The sequence below is a fragment of the Nicotiana sylvestris genome, chromosome 4, assembly GCF_000393655.2.
Source record: "Nicotiana sylvestris chromosome 4, ASM39365v2, whole genome shotgun sequence".
Taxonomy (NCBI): Eukaryota; Viridiplantae; Streptophyta; class Magnoliopsida; order Solanales; family Solanaceae; genus Nicotiana; species Nicotiana sylvestris.
Genome location: NC_091060.1, coordinates 176032735 through 176049222, shown reverse-complemented (window position 1 = coordinate 176049222; position 16488 = coordinate 176032735). Strand labels below are relative to the sequence as shown.

Here is a 16488-nt window from a genome sequence, read left to right as displayed (position 1 = left end):
AGGAGCAACTTCGAATAAAGGACGAGGATCTCGAAATGGGCAAGAGGGTCCCCGCAGAGTGCGAGCATCTGTAGGAGAAATTGATGTCAATGCAGTCGGAGATGGATCAGAACTTAATCAAGGTCGAGGCGCTGAGCGTAATGGATGGGGAAATTGACTGAGCTGGAGAACAAGGTTGCTGGGTTGGAGAGCATAGAGAGTGCTTGGTCCGCGGCTTCGGCGAGGGCGATGACCCTGGTGAACACCATCCACATCCTCCAGTCTAAGCAGGAGTCGGAGAGAGTGACAACTACCCTTATGGAGGCAAGTCTTGAAGAGCGCATTAGTTAGATTGATCAAGAGGCATCGGTTTTATAAGATCGGGTCACAGCACTGGAGGCAGATAATGGGTGACTGTTGGCTCAGATTGAATCTTCCTCCATCGCCGTTCCCCGCCATATGCACGAGCTTTGGGTTTACGCCAAAGCCCAGCGGGATATATACAAGAGTTTGTGGGAGGCGGGCACTGTGACTGGGGTTGCATATGAAGAGGCGCGAGTGAAAGCGTGGGAGGCTCGCATTAATTACGAGTATGATGCAGCGACGACAGAAGCTAATGGAGGCAAAAACACCGAAGGAAAACTTCCCGGAGATGGTAATGGAGAGGGTGGCTATGATAATGCAGAGTAGAGGAATAGTGATATTGATTTGTTTTCCGTTTGTTGTTTTCTTCCCAATTTTTCGTTCGTAGTCGATTGCCATTGTTCCTTTCTTCTTTTTTTCCCTTTGTTGTTGTTTTTTTAGACTGTTAACTTGGGTCTTATGTAATCCGCGACCATTTAAGCGGAGAATTTGTATAAATGAGAATTTTTCACTGTATTTGTCTTGTACTCTACTCTTTCTTTCGTTTCGCGTGATTTCGATGCGAAATAGATTCTCGCGCGGCGAATCCCGATCTTTTGCACTTTCTAATGATTCTTGGCCTTAGGAATATTTGGCACTTTCTCATTGGCGATGGCGTATGGCCTTAAAGGATGTTTGTCGAAATAGTAACATGTCTTTGTTCGATCGAGGTCGAACTCTCCTCATGGGCAAAGGCTATTGGCCTTAAAGGGTGTTATTTCGAACTTATCGAAATAGTAACCCATCATCATTCGATTGAGGTCGAACTTCATCTTTTTGGCGAAGGCCCTTGGCCTTAAAGGGTGTTATTTCGATCTTATCGAAATAGTAACTCGTCGTCGTTCGATCGAGGTCGAACTCTTCTTTTTGGAGAAGGCCCTTAGCCTTAAAGGGTATTTTTTCGAGCTTATCGAAATAGTAACCCGTCATCGTTCGATCGAGGTCGACCTTCTGCTTTTTCGCAAAGGCCCTTGGCCTTAAAGGGTGTTATTTCAAACTTATCGAAATAGTAACCCGTCGTCGTTCGATCGAGGTCGAAATCTTCTTTTTGGCGAAGGCCCTTGGCCTTAAAGGGTATTATTTCGAACTTATCGAAATAGTAACCCGTCGTCGTTCGATCGAGGTCGAACTTCTTCTTTTTGGCGAAGGCCCTTGGCCTTAAAGGGTGTTATTTCGAACTTATCGAAATACTAACCCATCTTCGTTCGATCAAGGTCGAACTTCTTCTTTTTGGCGAAGGCCCTTGGCCTTAAATGGTGTTATTTCGAACTTATCAAAATAGTAACCCGTCGTCGTTCGATCGAGGTCGAACTTCTTCTTTTTGGCGAATGCCCTTGGCCTTAAAGGGTGTTATTTTAAACTTATCGAAATAGTAACCCGTCGTCGTTCGATCGAGGTCGAACTCTTCTTTTTGGCGAAGGCCCTTGGCCTTAAACGGTGTTATTTCGAACTTATCGAAATAGTAGCCCGTCGTCGTTTGATCGAGGTCGAACTCTTCTTTTTGTCAAAGGCCCTTGGCCTTAAAGGGTGTTATTTCGAACTTATCGAAATAGTAACCCGGCGTCAGTCCCAGTTTTTGGAGTGCCAGACATTTTTTGGGAGACTCCTAGTTCATTTGACATTACTTGCATCAGTAGGTGCAACGTTGGAGAATATGAAACGTCGCTATTTTGCTTAGGTTCATTCTACGCACACATTGTAGTTTCCTTGTCTGACTTCTGCCTTCCAGCTTGGAGGTGTCACCGACGTACGGTGTTTCAGTTGTTTCGCATTAGTTTTTCGTTCTTTAATTGAGATATTTCTTTACTCGCTCGTCCGCGCGGCCTTTGTGTTCATTCTTGAGCAAAAAGCAGAATGTGAGTTAAAATGATACTTTCCTTGCCCCTACCCGGTGGTCGAATGGGGGAGAACAGGTTGGTAACGTTGTTCATCTTGTTTGGCATTTTGATGGTTGATGGGGCGAAGATTTCTAAATTTTGCGATTCCACTCGGCTCTCTTCCCCCTACCATGTTGTGTTTTTGTCTCGCGTGGATTGGATTATTCCTTCGCGCTCTTTTCGGTGGGTGATCGTATTTCTTGTCTTTGATCTGGGAGAGACCAGGAAATTTCACTAAGAAATCCCCACAAACGGCGCCAAATTGTTTGACTCAAAAGATATCGAAACTTTTTTGAACAAATTAATCAAAGAAGATGAAGGGGTAAATCTTAGTCAGACATAATAAATTCCAGATCAAAGAGATAATAGTATGGATTATATATAGGACGAAAAAGACATAAACGATCTCATTGAAATTAAATATTGTGGCTCACATCGATCGACGGGGGAGATAGCTTTACATGTTCTTCTATAGATTACTTCTTTCCTATCAAGATTACAATGAGAGAGCTTGGGAGAGGGGGGGGGGAGTAACCTCTCTTAATCGAAGATTTTTTCTTATTATATATAGTCAAGGCACCCTTGCCATTTACTTGGTCCAACGCTCTCTCGCCTCCAGCATGTCTTGGTCGTCCTTTTAGGCATTGCTCTTTCCGGCTCGACGGGTATCGGGAAAGGGATGTATAGTGGGTTATGTTATCTTTTACTGTCCGGTCACTTAGGCGGGATGTTGGTCAGTTCGACCGTGACGGCCAGATTTGACCAATATATAACTAATTTCACCCTACATCACTTTAATTTAAAGCTCAAAATCTACAACAATTTCTTCCCTTTAATTTTTTTCTTCTCTTTCCTCTATTCATACATGAAATGCTTACTTGCATGTTAGAGTTGCATATTAAACCGGTTTAATTTTAAGAGTTGCGTATTAAATGAGAATGCATATTACTTAACCGATATTAGTTGTTAAAATAATATATGCTCTTGCATTTATTGAGCAACAAAAGTCCACCGATCCTCTAACTGACACCAACCAATAAAATTCCTTTTTTTTTTACTTCAGGATCCATAGTAACAACAAGAATTGTGATTTGATAAAAATATCTTTAAAATTTATTTTTTCAAATAACCAGACCTCCCAGAAATGATCCCAGAAATTGTTCAAACATGTTTGATTTTATTGATTAATGTTTAAAACGTGGTCAATTACGTCTAAACATGTCTTCAAGTCATTTTTGGTAATAATAGGAATGACTGTGGCGGCTAAGAGGAACGAGCTTTTTGACTTTTATTGTGCTATGTGTGTAAATGACGAGGTTATGTTTCCCACCGCTAAAGCATTTGCTTATCTCCAACTATTTTTTTTTTTTTATCTTTTTAGTATCTTATATGAGTTAGGTTGGATTAATTTGGGTTCGCATCGAAAAGTTTTACGTTAGGGTAAAAAGCTCCCTAACAGAAAATAACTTTATTCCCGAGACTTTAACTCGAAATCTCTAGTTAAAGATGAAATAATATATACTTACTGTCTCGCTGCGACCTTTGGAGGTATTGTGATTTTATATGTCATATAACGTACAATATATTTGACTTACTTTCTAAAAGAAATCAGCACATGCACTTATCGCAAAATTCCCATCTTCTTATCTTGAAAATAAAAGCTACTTTTAAGAGAGCAGCTTGGCAGTAAAGCTGTTTCCTTTTAATTCTTAAATAGTGGAGTATATATACTATACTAGTTTTTCATTTAAGGTTTCACGTTATTAATTGGAGGTCCTTAAAATAATTTGTTACTGTATAATATTTTTGTCCCCTAAACGTTTAAATCTATCCTTCCTCAACTTTCAGGATTGGGTTGAAGTTTAGTAAATCCAGAGTAGAAGAATATTTGTAACCAAATACAAGGACTTTCAAATATTTTTTTCCAGCTTCAACTCTAAATAATCAATGTCTGTATTACTTTTACTTTTTCAAAATAGTATTATTCAACCTTAGAATCCACAACCTAAATTTCATTATTATAACCAAAGTGCATACACGGCGGCCTATATTTACTGTGTCATGTGACCAACCTTTTTCACAAAAAAGGCCAATGGAATCGTTCTGTTTAGAGTCGTAATCTTTAGGTGTTTGACAAAACAAATAAGTCGCTGGGACATGACACTCAGCACTAATTAGCACATATACGTCTAGTGGGCTTTACCTTATCTTACTGCCCACTGGCCTCCTATTAAGTACGGATTTGATCCGAGCAATTTGCAGTCATACTCTATATTTATGTCACCTTTTAATCTGTACCTTATTTTTAAAAATTATTGATTTCGTAGCTAACTAGCAAAAAAATCCGTAGTAATATGATCATTATACCCCTCCCAACCAAAAAAATCTTCTGTCCAGCGGAATCCGCCATTCTACTATCCCTCAAAGTTATATCCACCCTCAATCCGATAGGCCACTCCTTTCTGAAGTCGCTGATTGTGAAAATGTTCCAATAATTGATATGGGCTGTGGAGATAGAAACCTTTTAGTTCATCAATTTGGTATTTAAGAAGTATACCAAATTGGAGGAATCTGACCCAGTGGCGAAGCCAGGAATTTATTCAAGGGTGTTCAAACATGAAAGAAGTTAAAAATATTCTCCCAGAAAGAGTGTTCAATATATGTTATATACCTCTAAAATCTAATATTTTATCTATATACACAGTGTAATTTTCCGACGAAGATCTGACCAAGAGGATTACATAAGTTAGTGAGCACCCGTATTTCCATCTAATACTTTCAACGTTCGAATCATATGGAAAGTCAGTTAAAACTTCAACTCTAAGAAGGCTGAAGTTCGCCAGTTACAAACAAAAACTTCAGCTCTAGAGCTGAAGTTCGCCAGTTACAAAAACAAAATTTCAGCTCCTAAAGTTGAAGTTCACCAGTTACAAAACAAAAACTTCAGTTCTAGAGCTGAAGTTCACCAGTTACAAAAACAAACACTTCAGCTCCTAAAGCTGAAGTTCACCAGTTACAAAATGGCTCGCAATATATTTCGACACCGTGGGAATGTGCAATCACATGTATAATCAATCATGAAAAAGATGAAGATTCTCTTTCCAGCGAATTCTTCCATGCACGTTCACTATAAAGAGGAAATGGCAAAGGCTTTTTAAGATCATCCTTCTGTAGTGTTGGAAGAAAAGAAAATTTTGAAAGTGAATTTATTGGTGATGAAATTAACTTTTCCTCCCATTTTTGGTTCTGTAAAGTCCTAAAACGCGCTTAACGACTTTGCATTGTTCCTCGAAATAACATAGGTGTACTGTTAGCTTCCTTTGAGAAAATTCCAGTTTTAACATAGAGGACTAGCGTATACTTGGAGAGAAAGTAGTCTTTTAATAAAGAAGGGCAAAATAGTCTTTTTAAAAAGCTTTTAACAACAAAACGGGTACAGGTTAAAAAGGGGCGCCCAAATAGGGAGCCCCATGCGATTGTTACATTTGATTCGAACCCAATTTTTTTTGCTCAGTCCCCATATTAGTATTAAATTTTTTTATTAAATATATATAAATATTAATTGCAAATCAAATAGGAGTAACTAAACAATCTATGAATTTCCTAAGAAGTTTAGAACGCACAAATTTCAAGTTCTGTCTCAGCTGCCAAGTTCAATTTGCAATGCAGGTTAGGTACTACCACAATGGCGACTCACTTAATGAAATACTTTGAATACAGAAACAGTAACAATTCAGACTACGAACACTATCAATAAGAACATGCATAACTTCTAATAATTTTTCTCAGAATATTTTGCTAAATGCTAATTTTTGGTCCTACAATTATCTTGTCGGTCAGATATTTCTGTGTCAAGTTTCACTTTTCCGTACAACAATAAGATATAGATAATGGCTCTATTATGTTGAGTAATAATAACCAAATTGCATATGGAAGTGAAAATTCTATAATAACTGTATTATAGGAATCATCACGAATTGTCAAGTTTTACGTTGACTGTCAGCCTACCACAATCCTCTTCCTTTATCCGCGCTTCGGACCAACAAGATAAGCTAGCCCACACAAGCAGAAAAAGAGGGAGAATGCTCTGAACTCTCTTTCGATTACATAGGCGAAATTTACTATTAGGCCACAACTCTCAAATTGCCTAGTGATAAAGGTCCTACGACAAATATTAACGAATTTAGAAAGCATAGAAAAGTAAACTATCGACAGAAATAATTTCCTAACTTTTTCCATTTTGATTCAACTATTCGTTCAACGTACATGTAACATATATTATCTTGAAGGAAGAGTTAGTTAAGATAAAGGAATGGCTATTAATCACAGCCAAAGGACAGCTGCCCAAACTTAATTAGCAGATAATGACTTGGCCACGACCTTTTTTAACTGATACTGATAGCTCCATGCTATCCACAACAGTTTCTCAAAGCCAAGAACACCTAACCTGATAGACACATCAACCTTAGTCAGCAATTTTGAATTCTACCAAACCACTGTCTGCCTGAATAAATGGAGCAGCCACTTTAGGAGTAGTATTTCTTTATATCTAGGATGAATCATGTGTTGAACAAGTTGCCGTTAATATTGAAATTAAACTAAGAAAATTCTATTAATAGTCAAATGAATCAGCAAAATAAAGTTAGAGATGACTCATATATTCTGTCTTACAATGTGAAAGTGAAACATCAACTGAAAGCAATGTATTTTGACAATATGGAAGTTTCTCTATTATCAGAGTTTCTCAACAAAATACATTACCTGTATAGCATAATAAGCCCGATGCAAATGTCACCAATGTCTTTGTCCTTCAATCAATGAGGCGTGTATTACTCCAAGCAACAATAGCAGCCAGCCACTCCTCTTTCATTACCGTCAGCTGATGCAGAAAGAGGGAATGACAGATTGAAACTACAAGAATTTTATCATTGTAGTTATCAATCAAGACAAACAAGCTCAAAATCCCATGTCATCTATCAGCCAAAGATTATGCAAATATTTAAAGCTTGTACGTTGCATTATTTGTTATGCAAATATTCAAAGATTTTAACTTAAATACTCCAGTAGTAGCGTTCCACACAAACATCCAGTAATGTTCTGGCTTAAGGCACTAGACAGTGGATGTTGATCTACAGCGAAAAGAATCTCCCACCCATTCCCCCAAACCCCCTTCCCTAAAAAAAAGGACAAAAATAATAGAGGGAAATAAGAAGCCATGGGATCAGAGAAATGTAATCTAACTTCCAGATAGTACATGCATGTACTGGGAAGAATCACGAGTACGCATGTACTTCTTGAGGATCTATTGATGGCCATGTGGTAGCATAATGCTCCCAGATGAATCTGACACTCTATTCAGCTGAAAGCTGCTTGGCTAGACCTCGAAGGAAACGGGTGAGGGACCTTTCTGCACGGACAATATCACTGTTTACTTTTCCTTCATCATCCTCGTCTGAATTGCTCCGTTGTTCTCGTATTGATTGTACTTTCCTAACAAGACCACGTAACTCCTGTACAGTGAGATAAGACAATTAGGTAAATAGTATACCCTGGCAAGACAAGCAAATTGTAGTTTACATACAAAAGGCACATAATTTTTCTTTAATTTCTCAAGTAGGGGCAGCATAAACCATATCAACAGTGTAAGGAAATTGTTGACAGCTTTAAGTTTACAGTGATGAAAGGCACAGTTAAACAAGAGAACAATTAGGGGTGGTTTGGTAGGATGTATAAGAATAATGCGGAATAAGGTGTGTTAGTAATGCATGGATTAGTAATGCATGTGTTAGTAATGCAAGCATTAGTTGTGCATATATTATTTCTTATCTACTGTTTGGTGTGGTGTATCAAAATTATAATGCATTGCATAATTTTTAAGAAAAATAGTTGTTTACAAAAATGCCCTCCATATTCTCTAGCTTTAAAGGCTTTAAGGACAATTTTGTCTTTAAACATACTAATGCATGCATTAATAGTATGATGTATAACTAATACATGTATTAGTTATACACATGTTGAAAAAATGTACCAAGCAAGGTATTAGTAATGCATAGAGCTAATGCTTGCATTTTTTTTTCTAATACCTCCTACCAAACGACCCCTTATAGTGTTATAGGTTAGGGTGTGCCCACTTGACAGCCGGAAAGACTGATTTATCCATATTAGTTCTTCTTTTCTAGTTTTTCTTTACTGGTTATTTGTCTTAAGGGATGAACAGATACAGGCCAGAGATTCAGTATGAGAATCATAAAATCATGTTTCCATTCAACTTATAAACCAGAAATTCCAAAATGCCAACGGAAAGGACAAATAACTCCAGATCCGCGCATAAGCAGCTGAACTAACCTGGCGATCAAAGTCAACCTCAGTTAGAGAATAGATTTCTTTTGTGATGTCAGCGTCCTTATCTATCAAGCCATCAAACCACCTATCAGCTAAAGCAATATCGTCCTCAGAATCCTGAAAACAAGCAAGAGTTAAAAATGTAATGTTTCCTGGGTTTCAGTTAACCTGGTCTCATGTAATTACAGGACCATTTTTGGTGCTATGACTCTGTGCGGTACTTGCATTTATATTTACTTAAGAGCCATCGTAATACTTTTTGTTCAGCCTGATTTCATGTCTGTTTTGGTGTTCTAAAATATCACCTAAGTGCCATTTGTCAAAATTAGTTCCTGACAAACTTTAAATCGCAGTAGCACTATGCTATCTACCCCATATAGCAGGACAGCAGTTCTAATACTTGTTCAAATCTTCATGGAAAAAAATAAGCATTTTTAGTTTGCTATGCTCTGTCTCAATTTTTAACACAGAAAAGCAGCCAAAGAATTTTGATTCCCTCAGATTGTTTTGAGAAAAGAAAACAAGAGGACTGGGATTATGTGGTACATCTTCGTCATCCTCATATTCAGTCTCTTCAACTTCCTCATCAACATCTTCAGTAGCCGAAAGTTCCGAACCAGATAAAGCCTGAAATTTAGTTTGGTCTCCATCTTTTGTTGCCTGAATTAAACCATCCATCAATTCAGGATCAACTTCCCGCAATAATCTACCTACCATGAATTCGTATCACATTGTGAGCATATAGCTTTGGACATACACCATTTGCTCATAATAAAAGATTTCAGGAGGATACACTGAAATTATCACGCCACAAACATTTCGAGGGTTATTAGCCCAAAAATATTCAGAAAAATATCCAAGGTTTATGAGCCCATAGATTTTAGAATTCAAATCATTAAAGTAAACCATCTCTTTGTAAAATGCAGATAAATAACAACATTAATAGCACGGTATTCAGTTTGTATCACCACATTTAGTAATATGAATAATGGATCAAGAACACAATACACATTCAATCAATTAATAAACCACAACTCTTAATACTGAACTTTATGGTTTTTAGTCATGGGAATGAACAGTATAGATCAATTATACAAAGCACCTTTTCCTAGAGAAAAATGGGCCAAAAGACATGACAAGCTTATTCACTATGGCCTGGAGCGAGCACAAATGCAGAAATGAGAAGGCAGTACGTAGATAATGTATTCACAAGGGATATCCAATTATCAGATTACTTCTTTTGTTATTGACATGTATAGTACTCAAACAGCTATAAATAATAGCTGGATTTTCTTAATAACAGATAGTATATAGGTCAAACATTAAGTGATAGACCAGCACTTTTTTCACTAGAATGTCTCTTCCCAAAAGTACATATTTATAATTTGTTTAGTGCTTCTGCTCAAGAATAGTATCCAGTTGATTCCTCTTCTTTCGACTGGGTATATGTACTGCAGTATTATTATTTAGTGTTTACCCTCCAGTTGCATGAACCTCCGAAAAAATATGAGATAAAGAAATTTAGAGTATTCAATTAAAACTTATACTGTAATAACTAATAAGTTGTGCTGCGCAGTTCCCAACAACTAAATTATTGAAACTCCACAGTATGCCACTACTTCCTTTTCCATTAGTATGAACTATCAAGTATTAAGCAGCTTAAATTCTCCGAGTGCCTATTTTCATTCACCAATTTGCTATTTTGCAATCTCGTTTACATTTTAGGTGCATCAGTTTCAACTCACAAGTTTGTTTTATCAACTCTGTTTTGTAGCAAAGAGACCTAGTTTCCACTGAGCCCTATCCCTTAAACCTGTCATGGAATCCCACTCCAATGACCAAAGTCCTACTGTGAGAATGAAAAACTTGCAAGAGGAACTCAAGAAGTTATCGAACAATTACACATTAGATCCGAAGGCAGTTTCACACAAGCATTCCTACTACTCAGTTCTACCCTTGTTGTTTCTCAAACCTCTAGCAGCCTATCACATCTCATAAAATATTTGCTTATCTGGATAATTGTAAAGGACTCTTCACTGATTCAACCTTGTCCATTAACATAGCCCTTATCTGTATCTCTTTGTTAGCCTTTTCTTTAGGAGTTTGTTAGGTCGTATGTATCTGTATCTTCCAGAAGATTTATTGTTGTAATTTTGCTCTAAATAAAGAGCTACTACTTCATTAATAAAATTAACTCCCTTTCATTCAGTCTATAACCTTCCTTTTTATGGTATCAAGAGCTTAAAAGTACTCTTGCGAGTCAAATCCTAGTTTCTTTTCCCCATCCCTACCCGACCCGAATAGCTGCTACTGTTGCTCATGCCGATGCTTCGAACAACACTGTTGTTCAGTTTAACCCTGTCACACAACTTCCTATTAAGCTTGCAGGTAGTCATAATTTTTCCCTCTGGAAGGCTCCGGTCTCGATGCTTATGCGTGGGCACGATATCTATGGCCATCTTGATGGAACTACTCCTGCCCCTAGGCAAACCATCTCCTCAAACAATCAAGCTGTTGACAACCCTGCGTACCTATCCTGGTTTCGCCAAGATCAGCTTATTCAAAATACCATCCTGCCTTCAGTTGATCCTACCCTTGCTGCATATGTTGCTTCAGCAACCTCTTCAAAGGCTACTTGGGATGCGCTTCCCATGGCGTATGCCAATAAATCCCAAAAACGAATTTTTAGTCTACGAGATCACTTAGCTCGTCTTGCAAAGAATGCTTTACCTGTCGCTGACTATATGCATCAGGTTCGCTCTCTTTGTGATGAACTTGCTACAGCCGGTGCTCCTGTATCCAACGAGGAACTCATTGTGAGATACTTACTGGTCTTGGATCAGATTTCAAAGAATTTTCAGCAGCTATTCGGGCACGAGATACTACCATCTCATATGAAGAGTTGTATGAGAAGTTACTTGACCATGAACTCTACCTGAAGCATCATGATACTCATGCTTCTCTCTGAAATTCCATTACTGCTGCTATTGCACAACGATCTACTGCTCAACCTCGCAACAATACCAACAGCAGGCGTTGCAACAACGCAAACAACAATCAACCCAATCGAGGCCAACCATGGAAGCCTCGTAAGAACTTTCTCAGTCTGACAACAATCTGATTTGCCAGCTATGTGATCGTCCTGGCCACTCTGCCCGAGTCTGTCGCAGCCAGTCCCACAATCATTTTCAGGCTAGAGCCAACTTTGCTGGACGTCAATCACAACAACAACCATCATGGATCATTGACACGGGGGCCACACATCACATTGCCTCAGATGCTAAAAGCCTAGCAACTGCTCAAGACTACCACGAACTTGAGGAAATCGCCATGGGTAATGGTACTACCATACCTATCTCCCAAACTGGTAACACTGAACTTAAAGCATCAAATTATCGCTTTACCCTATCTAAAACTCTCTGTTCTTCTGCCATAAAAAATAATCTCATATTTGTCTCTCAATTTTGTCGTGATATTAACATATCCATGGAATTCTTTCCATTTTCTTATATTGTGAACGATCTGAATACGGGATTGGCGCTAGTTCGAGGGCGGAGTAATGGACGATTGTACATGTGGCCACCAGATAGGCATTCCCAATGCAACATGGTTGTTCCAATTCAACTGTGGCACCGACGTTTGGGTCATCCAAATCGTCGCACTTTAAATAATATTTTGCATAAATTTTCAATTCCCGTTAGTTCTTCGAGAGTCAGTGCTGATTGTAATTCTTGTAATTCTAATAAAAGCCACAGGTTACCTTTCTCAGTTAACTCCCTGAAGAGTCAACGACCCTTACAAACAATTTATAATGATTTATGGGGGCCTGCACCAATTTTATCCATCAATAAAAAAAGGTACTATGTTATATTTGTGGATCACTTTTCAAAATATATGCGGCTATACACCTTAAAATCTAAACATGAAGTTTTGAAAGTTTTTAGAACGCTACATCCACTCTTAGAAAGACGATTTCTTCTTTTTGTACTGACGGAGGAGGTAAATTTTGAAGCTTAACTTCCTATTTAAAATCAAAGGATATTGAGCACTTGGTTTCCCCACCATACACTCCTTAACGAGTTGCATTGGTAGAACGTCGTCACTGACATGTTATTGAAACTGCAAAAACACTTTTACACCAAGCCTCGTTACCCTCTAAATTTTGGAATTTGCCCGCCACCAAGCTGTTTATCTTATAAATAGACTCACTATATCGGTTTTAAATAATCAGTGCCCGTATGAAATTTTATTTCAAGAAGCACCAAATTATGAGTCTATTAAAACTTTTGGTTGTTTATGTTATCCATGGATCAGACCATATGTCAAAAATAAACTAGAACCCAAGTCAATGCCCTGTGTTTATTTAGGTTTTTCGAATAAATATTATTATCATCTGTATTTTGATCCCGTCGCCTCTAAAATCTATCTTTCTAGAGATGTGGTATTTTTTGAAAATAATTATCCCTTTGCAAATATCTTTAAAAAATATAGGGATACTAATAAACTCCCGGCATGGGATACATTAGATAAAAATATTAGCTTTAAAAGGAAAATACAGATATATCTCCTTTAAGTGCAAATTCTGAATTGCCACCTCCAATTTCCAGGCATATACAGTCGCCAATTGCTTCTCCTCTTCCTATGCGTGCCTCTTCAAGTTCAAGTAATGATCCTTCTTCCTCTAATTTCTCCGGGCAAGATAATCATAACCAATCTTCACAACCCAAATCTAACTCCTCTGACCAAGATAACCAAAACCCATCTCCAATTTCGAACCAGCCCACCTCGGCAACTCCTCCAAGATCCACACAACCTATCCCCATAACCTACCAATGTCGGAACACACTCCCCCAGCTTGTACCACACACCAATCAACCTCACCCTCTACGACCACGCCTACCCAACCTCCACCTCGTCACCCAATGGTCACAAGGTCTCAGACGAACAATCTAAAACCCAAGCAATTTCACCTATCAGTTCAATCCAAACTCATGCATGAACCTATACCAAAGACCTTCAAACAAGCAGAATCTTACCCTTACTGGCGGACTGCTATGCAGTCTGAATTTGATGCTTTAGTTAGAAACAGGACTTGGGACTTAGTACCCAGCGATCCCTTAAGGAATGTGGTTGAATGTAGATGGTTGTTTAGGCTTAAGCATAAGCCTGATGGTTCGATTGACAGATACCAAGCAAGAGTTGTTGCGAAAGGCTTCACACAACGACCTGGTTTAGACTATCACTCAACTTTTAGCCCGGTGGTTAAACCTTCAACTGTTCGTTTAGTTTTTGCTATTGCAACCCAACTATCCTGGCCCATTTACCAGTTGGATGTTAATAACGCCTTTTTACAGGGAAAGCTTGAAGAAGAGGTATACACGAAGTAGCCTACAGGTTATGAATCTAGACAATATCCTACTCATGTATGTAAACTAAATAAAGCTATCTATAGTTTGAAACAAGCTCCACGAGATTGGTACACTGAGCTGAAAAATTCTATTCTTACCCTTGGTTTTATCAAGTGCTAATCTGATCTATTGAATATGCGACAAAAAACTTTTTTCACCAATTCTTGTTTATTTTTTTGCATAACACAAGTATTCGTTTGCATAATACAAATTGAGGACTAAAGAAAACTTTAAGATAAACCAGTTACAATTGAATTTATCTGATGGAAGGACCATACATCCAGCAGTTGTTTGAGCCAGACAGACAACTAAGAAGCTTTTGAACAATATGGAGAAATTCAGATTATATATGACCGATAGGAGAACCTTATAAATAAAAATTGACCGATAGTAGATTGATGAGAGGCAGGTTGAAAGGGAAACTTCTATAGAATTGGACAAAGAATGCCTCCCTCTTTTTGAGTAGTTAATTCATGAACTGAGAGATAACAGATAGTAAGAAACAGCTCCAAGGTTACTTTTCTCTCTCTACCAGTTTTACTGTGGCTAAGTAAATTACAAAGTACCCTCTAACATTCTCAAGCATTCATGTTAACAAGTCCATCCTTTAGGAGTCAAGGAAAGCAATAGAACTATTCAGATAGAGAAATCTGCTAATAAGAAGCGATTTGATATCTATGAATTTCCAATGGCATGTCTATAAGTGTCCTTTGAAATGAGGTCCGTGATTTGAGTTTGTATTTTCAATTTGAACTTCATATTCAGATCCGCTGTAAAGCATTTAAGCCTTGTGAATTTCAAATATATAGAACGAAATCTCTCAAATTCAAATGGCTTTGTATACTGCAAACTCATTTGCTCCTTTTTTTTTTTGGTTGCAAACAGACATTATTATACTCCTTCCCTAAATCCTAACACTTCATCATTCCCCTTCTCTGCTCCCAAATGTCGATTATTTGCTATCTTCTAAAACAGTTCTCCTCCATGCTAATCTGCCAGTCCTTTTTACTTATCAAGCTATCAATATTGACTAACCTTTGAACCTAAATTAGATATAACTGAGATATTTATAAATTACTAAACGTACAACTACAAGTTACAACTTTATCTTATCTGAATTCCGAATGACTAACTTAAAGATTTGTCAAAAAGGACATTTTGATGGACAACCATAATCGAAAAAGATGACTAGGTTAATACTCTAGGAATCAAAGTAAGCATTTTGAAGCATACCTATGTAATTAAATTGTCTACGCTTTCCTTCTCGAACGTCAGGACCTAGTCTCTGCAACAAAATGAGCAAGCATAAATTCATCACTGACCACAAAAAATAAGCAATAAAATCTCAAAACTGCTCGAAATAAAGCTTCAAAAAATATTTACCTTGACTAGCAGGACGGCATCCAATACCTCTTGCTCCGTCGAAGCCACTCTACAGTGAAAACCAAAATATAAGAGTAAAACACTAAATTATATCCTTTGCAACTTGTAATTAGAAGTGCTCAATTTACCTGAGAATGTGCTTAATTTGAGGAGGAGAGAACTTAGCTAAATCCATGGCCCACCGAACAGCGCGACGAGCTTCACGCTTCTTCTCGTTGCGACTCTTCCTTGTTTTTCCATCGGAATCACTCTCACTCTCATAGGGATCCGGAGGTAATAAAGTATCACGCGATTTAACGGCGGCGCCGGAACGAAAATGAGCTTGCCGGAAAGCGGAATGTGATGCCGTGGATAACGGCGGTTGACGGACGTTACTGCTCGAGAAGAGTGGAATTGGTGATTGAACCAGGTGAACGAATGAGGCGCGAACGTATAAATAGTGATGCCATTTTGGCCAATTCATTAGAGGCTTAACTACATGAGCCATTTCTGCTGCAACTGTGTTAGCTTTTCCAGTTGGGAGAGACGACTTGAAAAGATTTATTCAGGTAAAAATAGCAAGCTATAACTATTTTTCGGTCATTTAAAATGTTCTTATGCCGTTGATGAAACATTATTATAAAAAATGTGCATAGTTTCTAATTTACCCGTTCTGTTCATATTTTTTCTACAGTTATTATACCAATCATTAAATACTAATTAATAGTAGTTGAATCTTCTTAATTTGTCGAGCTAAAATTCAGGAACAGAATCTTCTAAAAAAATTTGGCGTAAATCAGATCAAATCATATCACGGAAATCCTTTATCTTCAATTTATAATCAAATTCTATTTTTCGATATTCTCACAATCGCTACAAATCAAAATCTCAGTTCGTCGAAATCAGAAGCTCAATTTCAAATTGTAGAAATCAGTTCTGCAAATCTCAGTTTGACGACTTTTTTCCTCAATCCACTAATCAAAAAGGCGACAAAATATTCAACAAATTCAAGTCAAATTGTAGAAATCGATTCTGCCGATTCTCTGTCCTTCGTCTTTTTTTCTTAATCCAAAAAATCAAAAAAGCGACAAAATATTAAACAATACTTCAGCAACGAC

At 37.7% G+C, this 16488-nt stretch overlaps 1 protein-coding gene across 1 annotated transcript; it reads right to left on the bottom strand.

Moving 5' to 3' along the window:
- Positions 1–6845: 6845 nt before the first annotated feature.
- Positions 6846–15972, bottom strand: LOC104233622 (uncharacterized). The gene is made up of 6 exons (XM_009787078.2): positions 15520–15972; positions 15392–15440; positions 15242–15293; positions 9147–9310; positions 8604–8717; positions 6846–7768 (listed from the first exon to the last, which is right to left on the bottom strand). Exons 1-6 carry the CDS (start codon positions 15876–15878, stop codon positions 7610–7612), a joined length of 897 nt encoding a protein of 298 aa, XP_009785380.1. The 5' UTR covers positions 15879–15972; the 3' UTR covers positions 6846–7609.
- Positions 15973–16488: the final 516 nt, after the last annotated feature.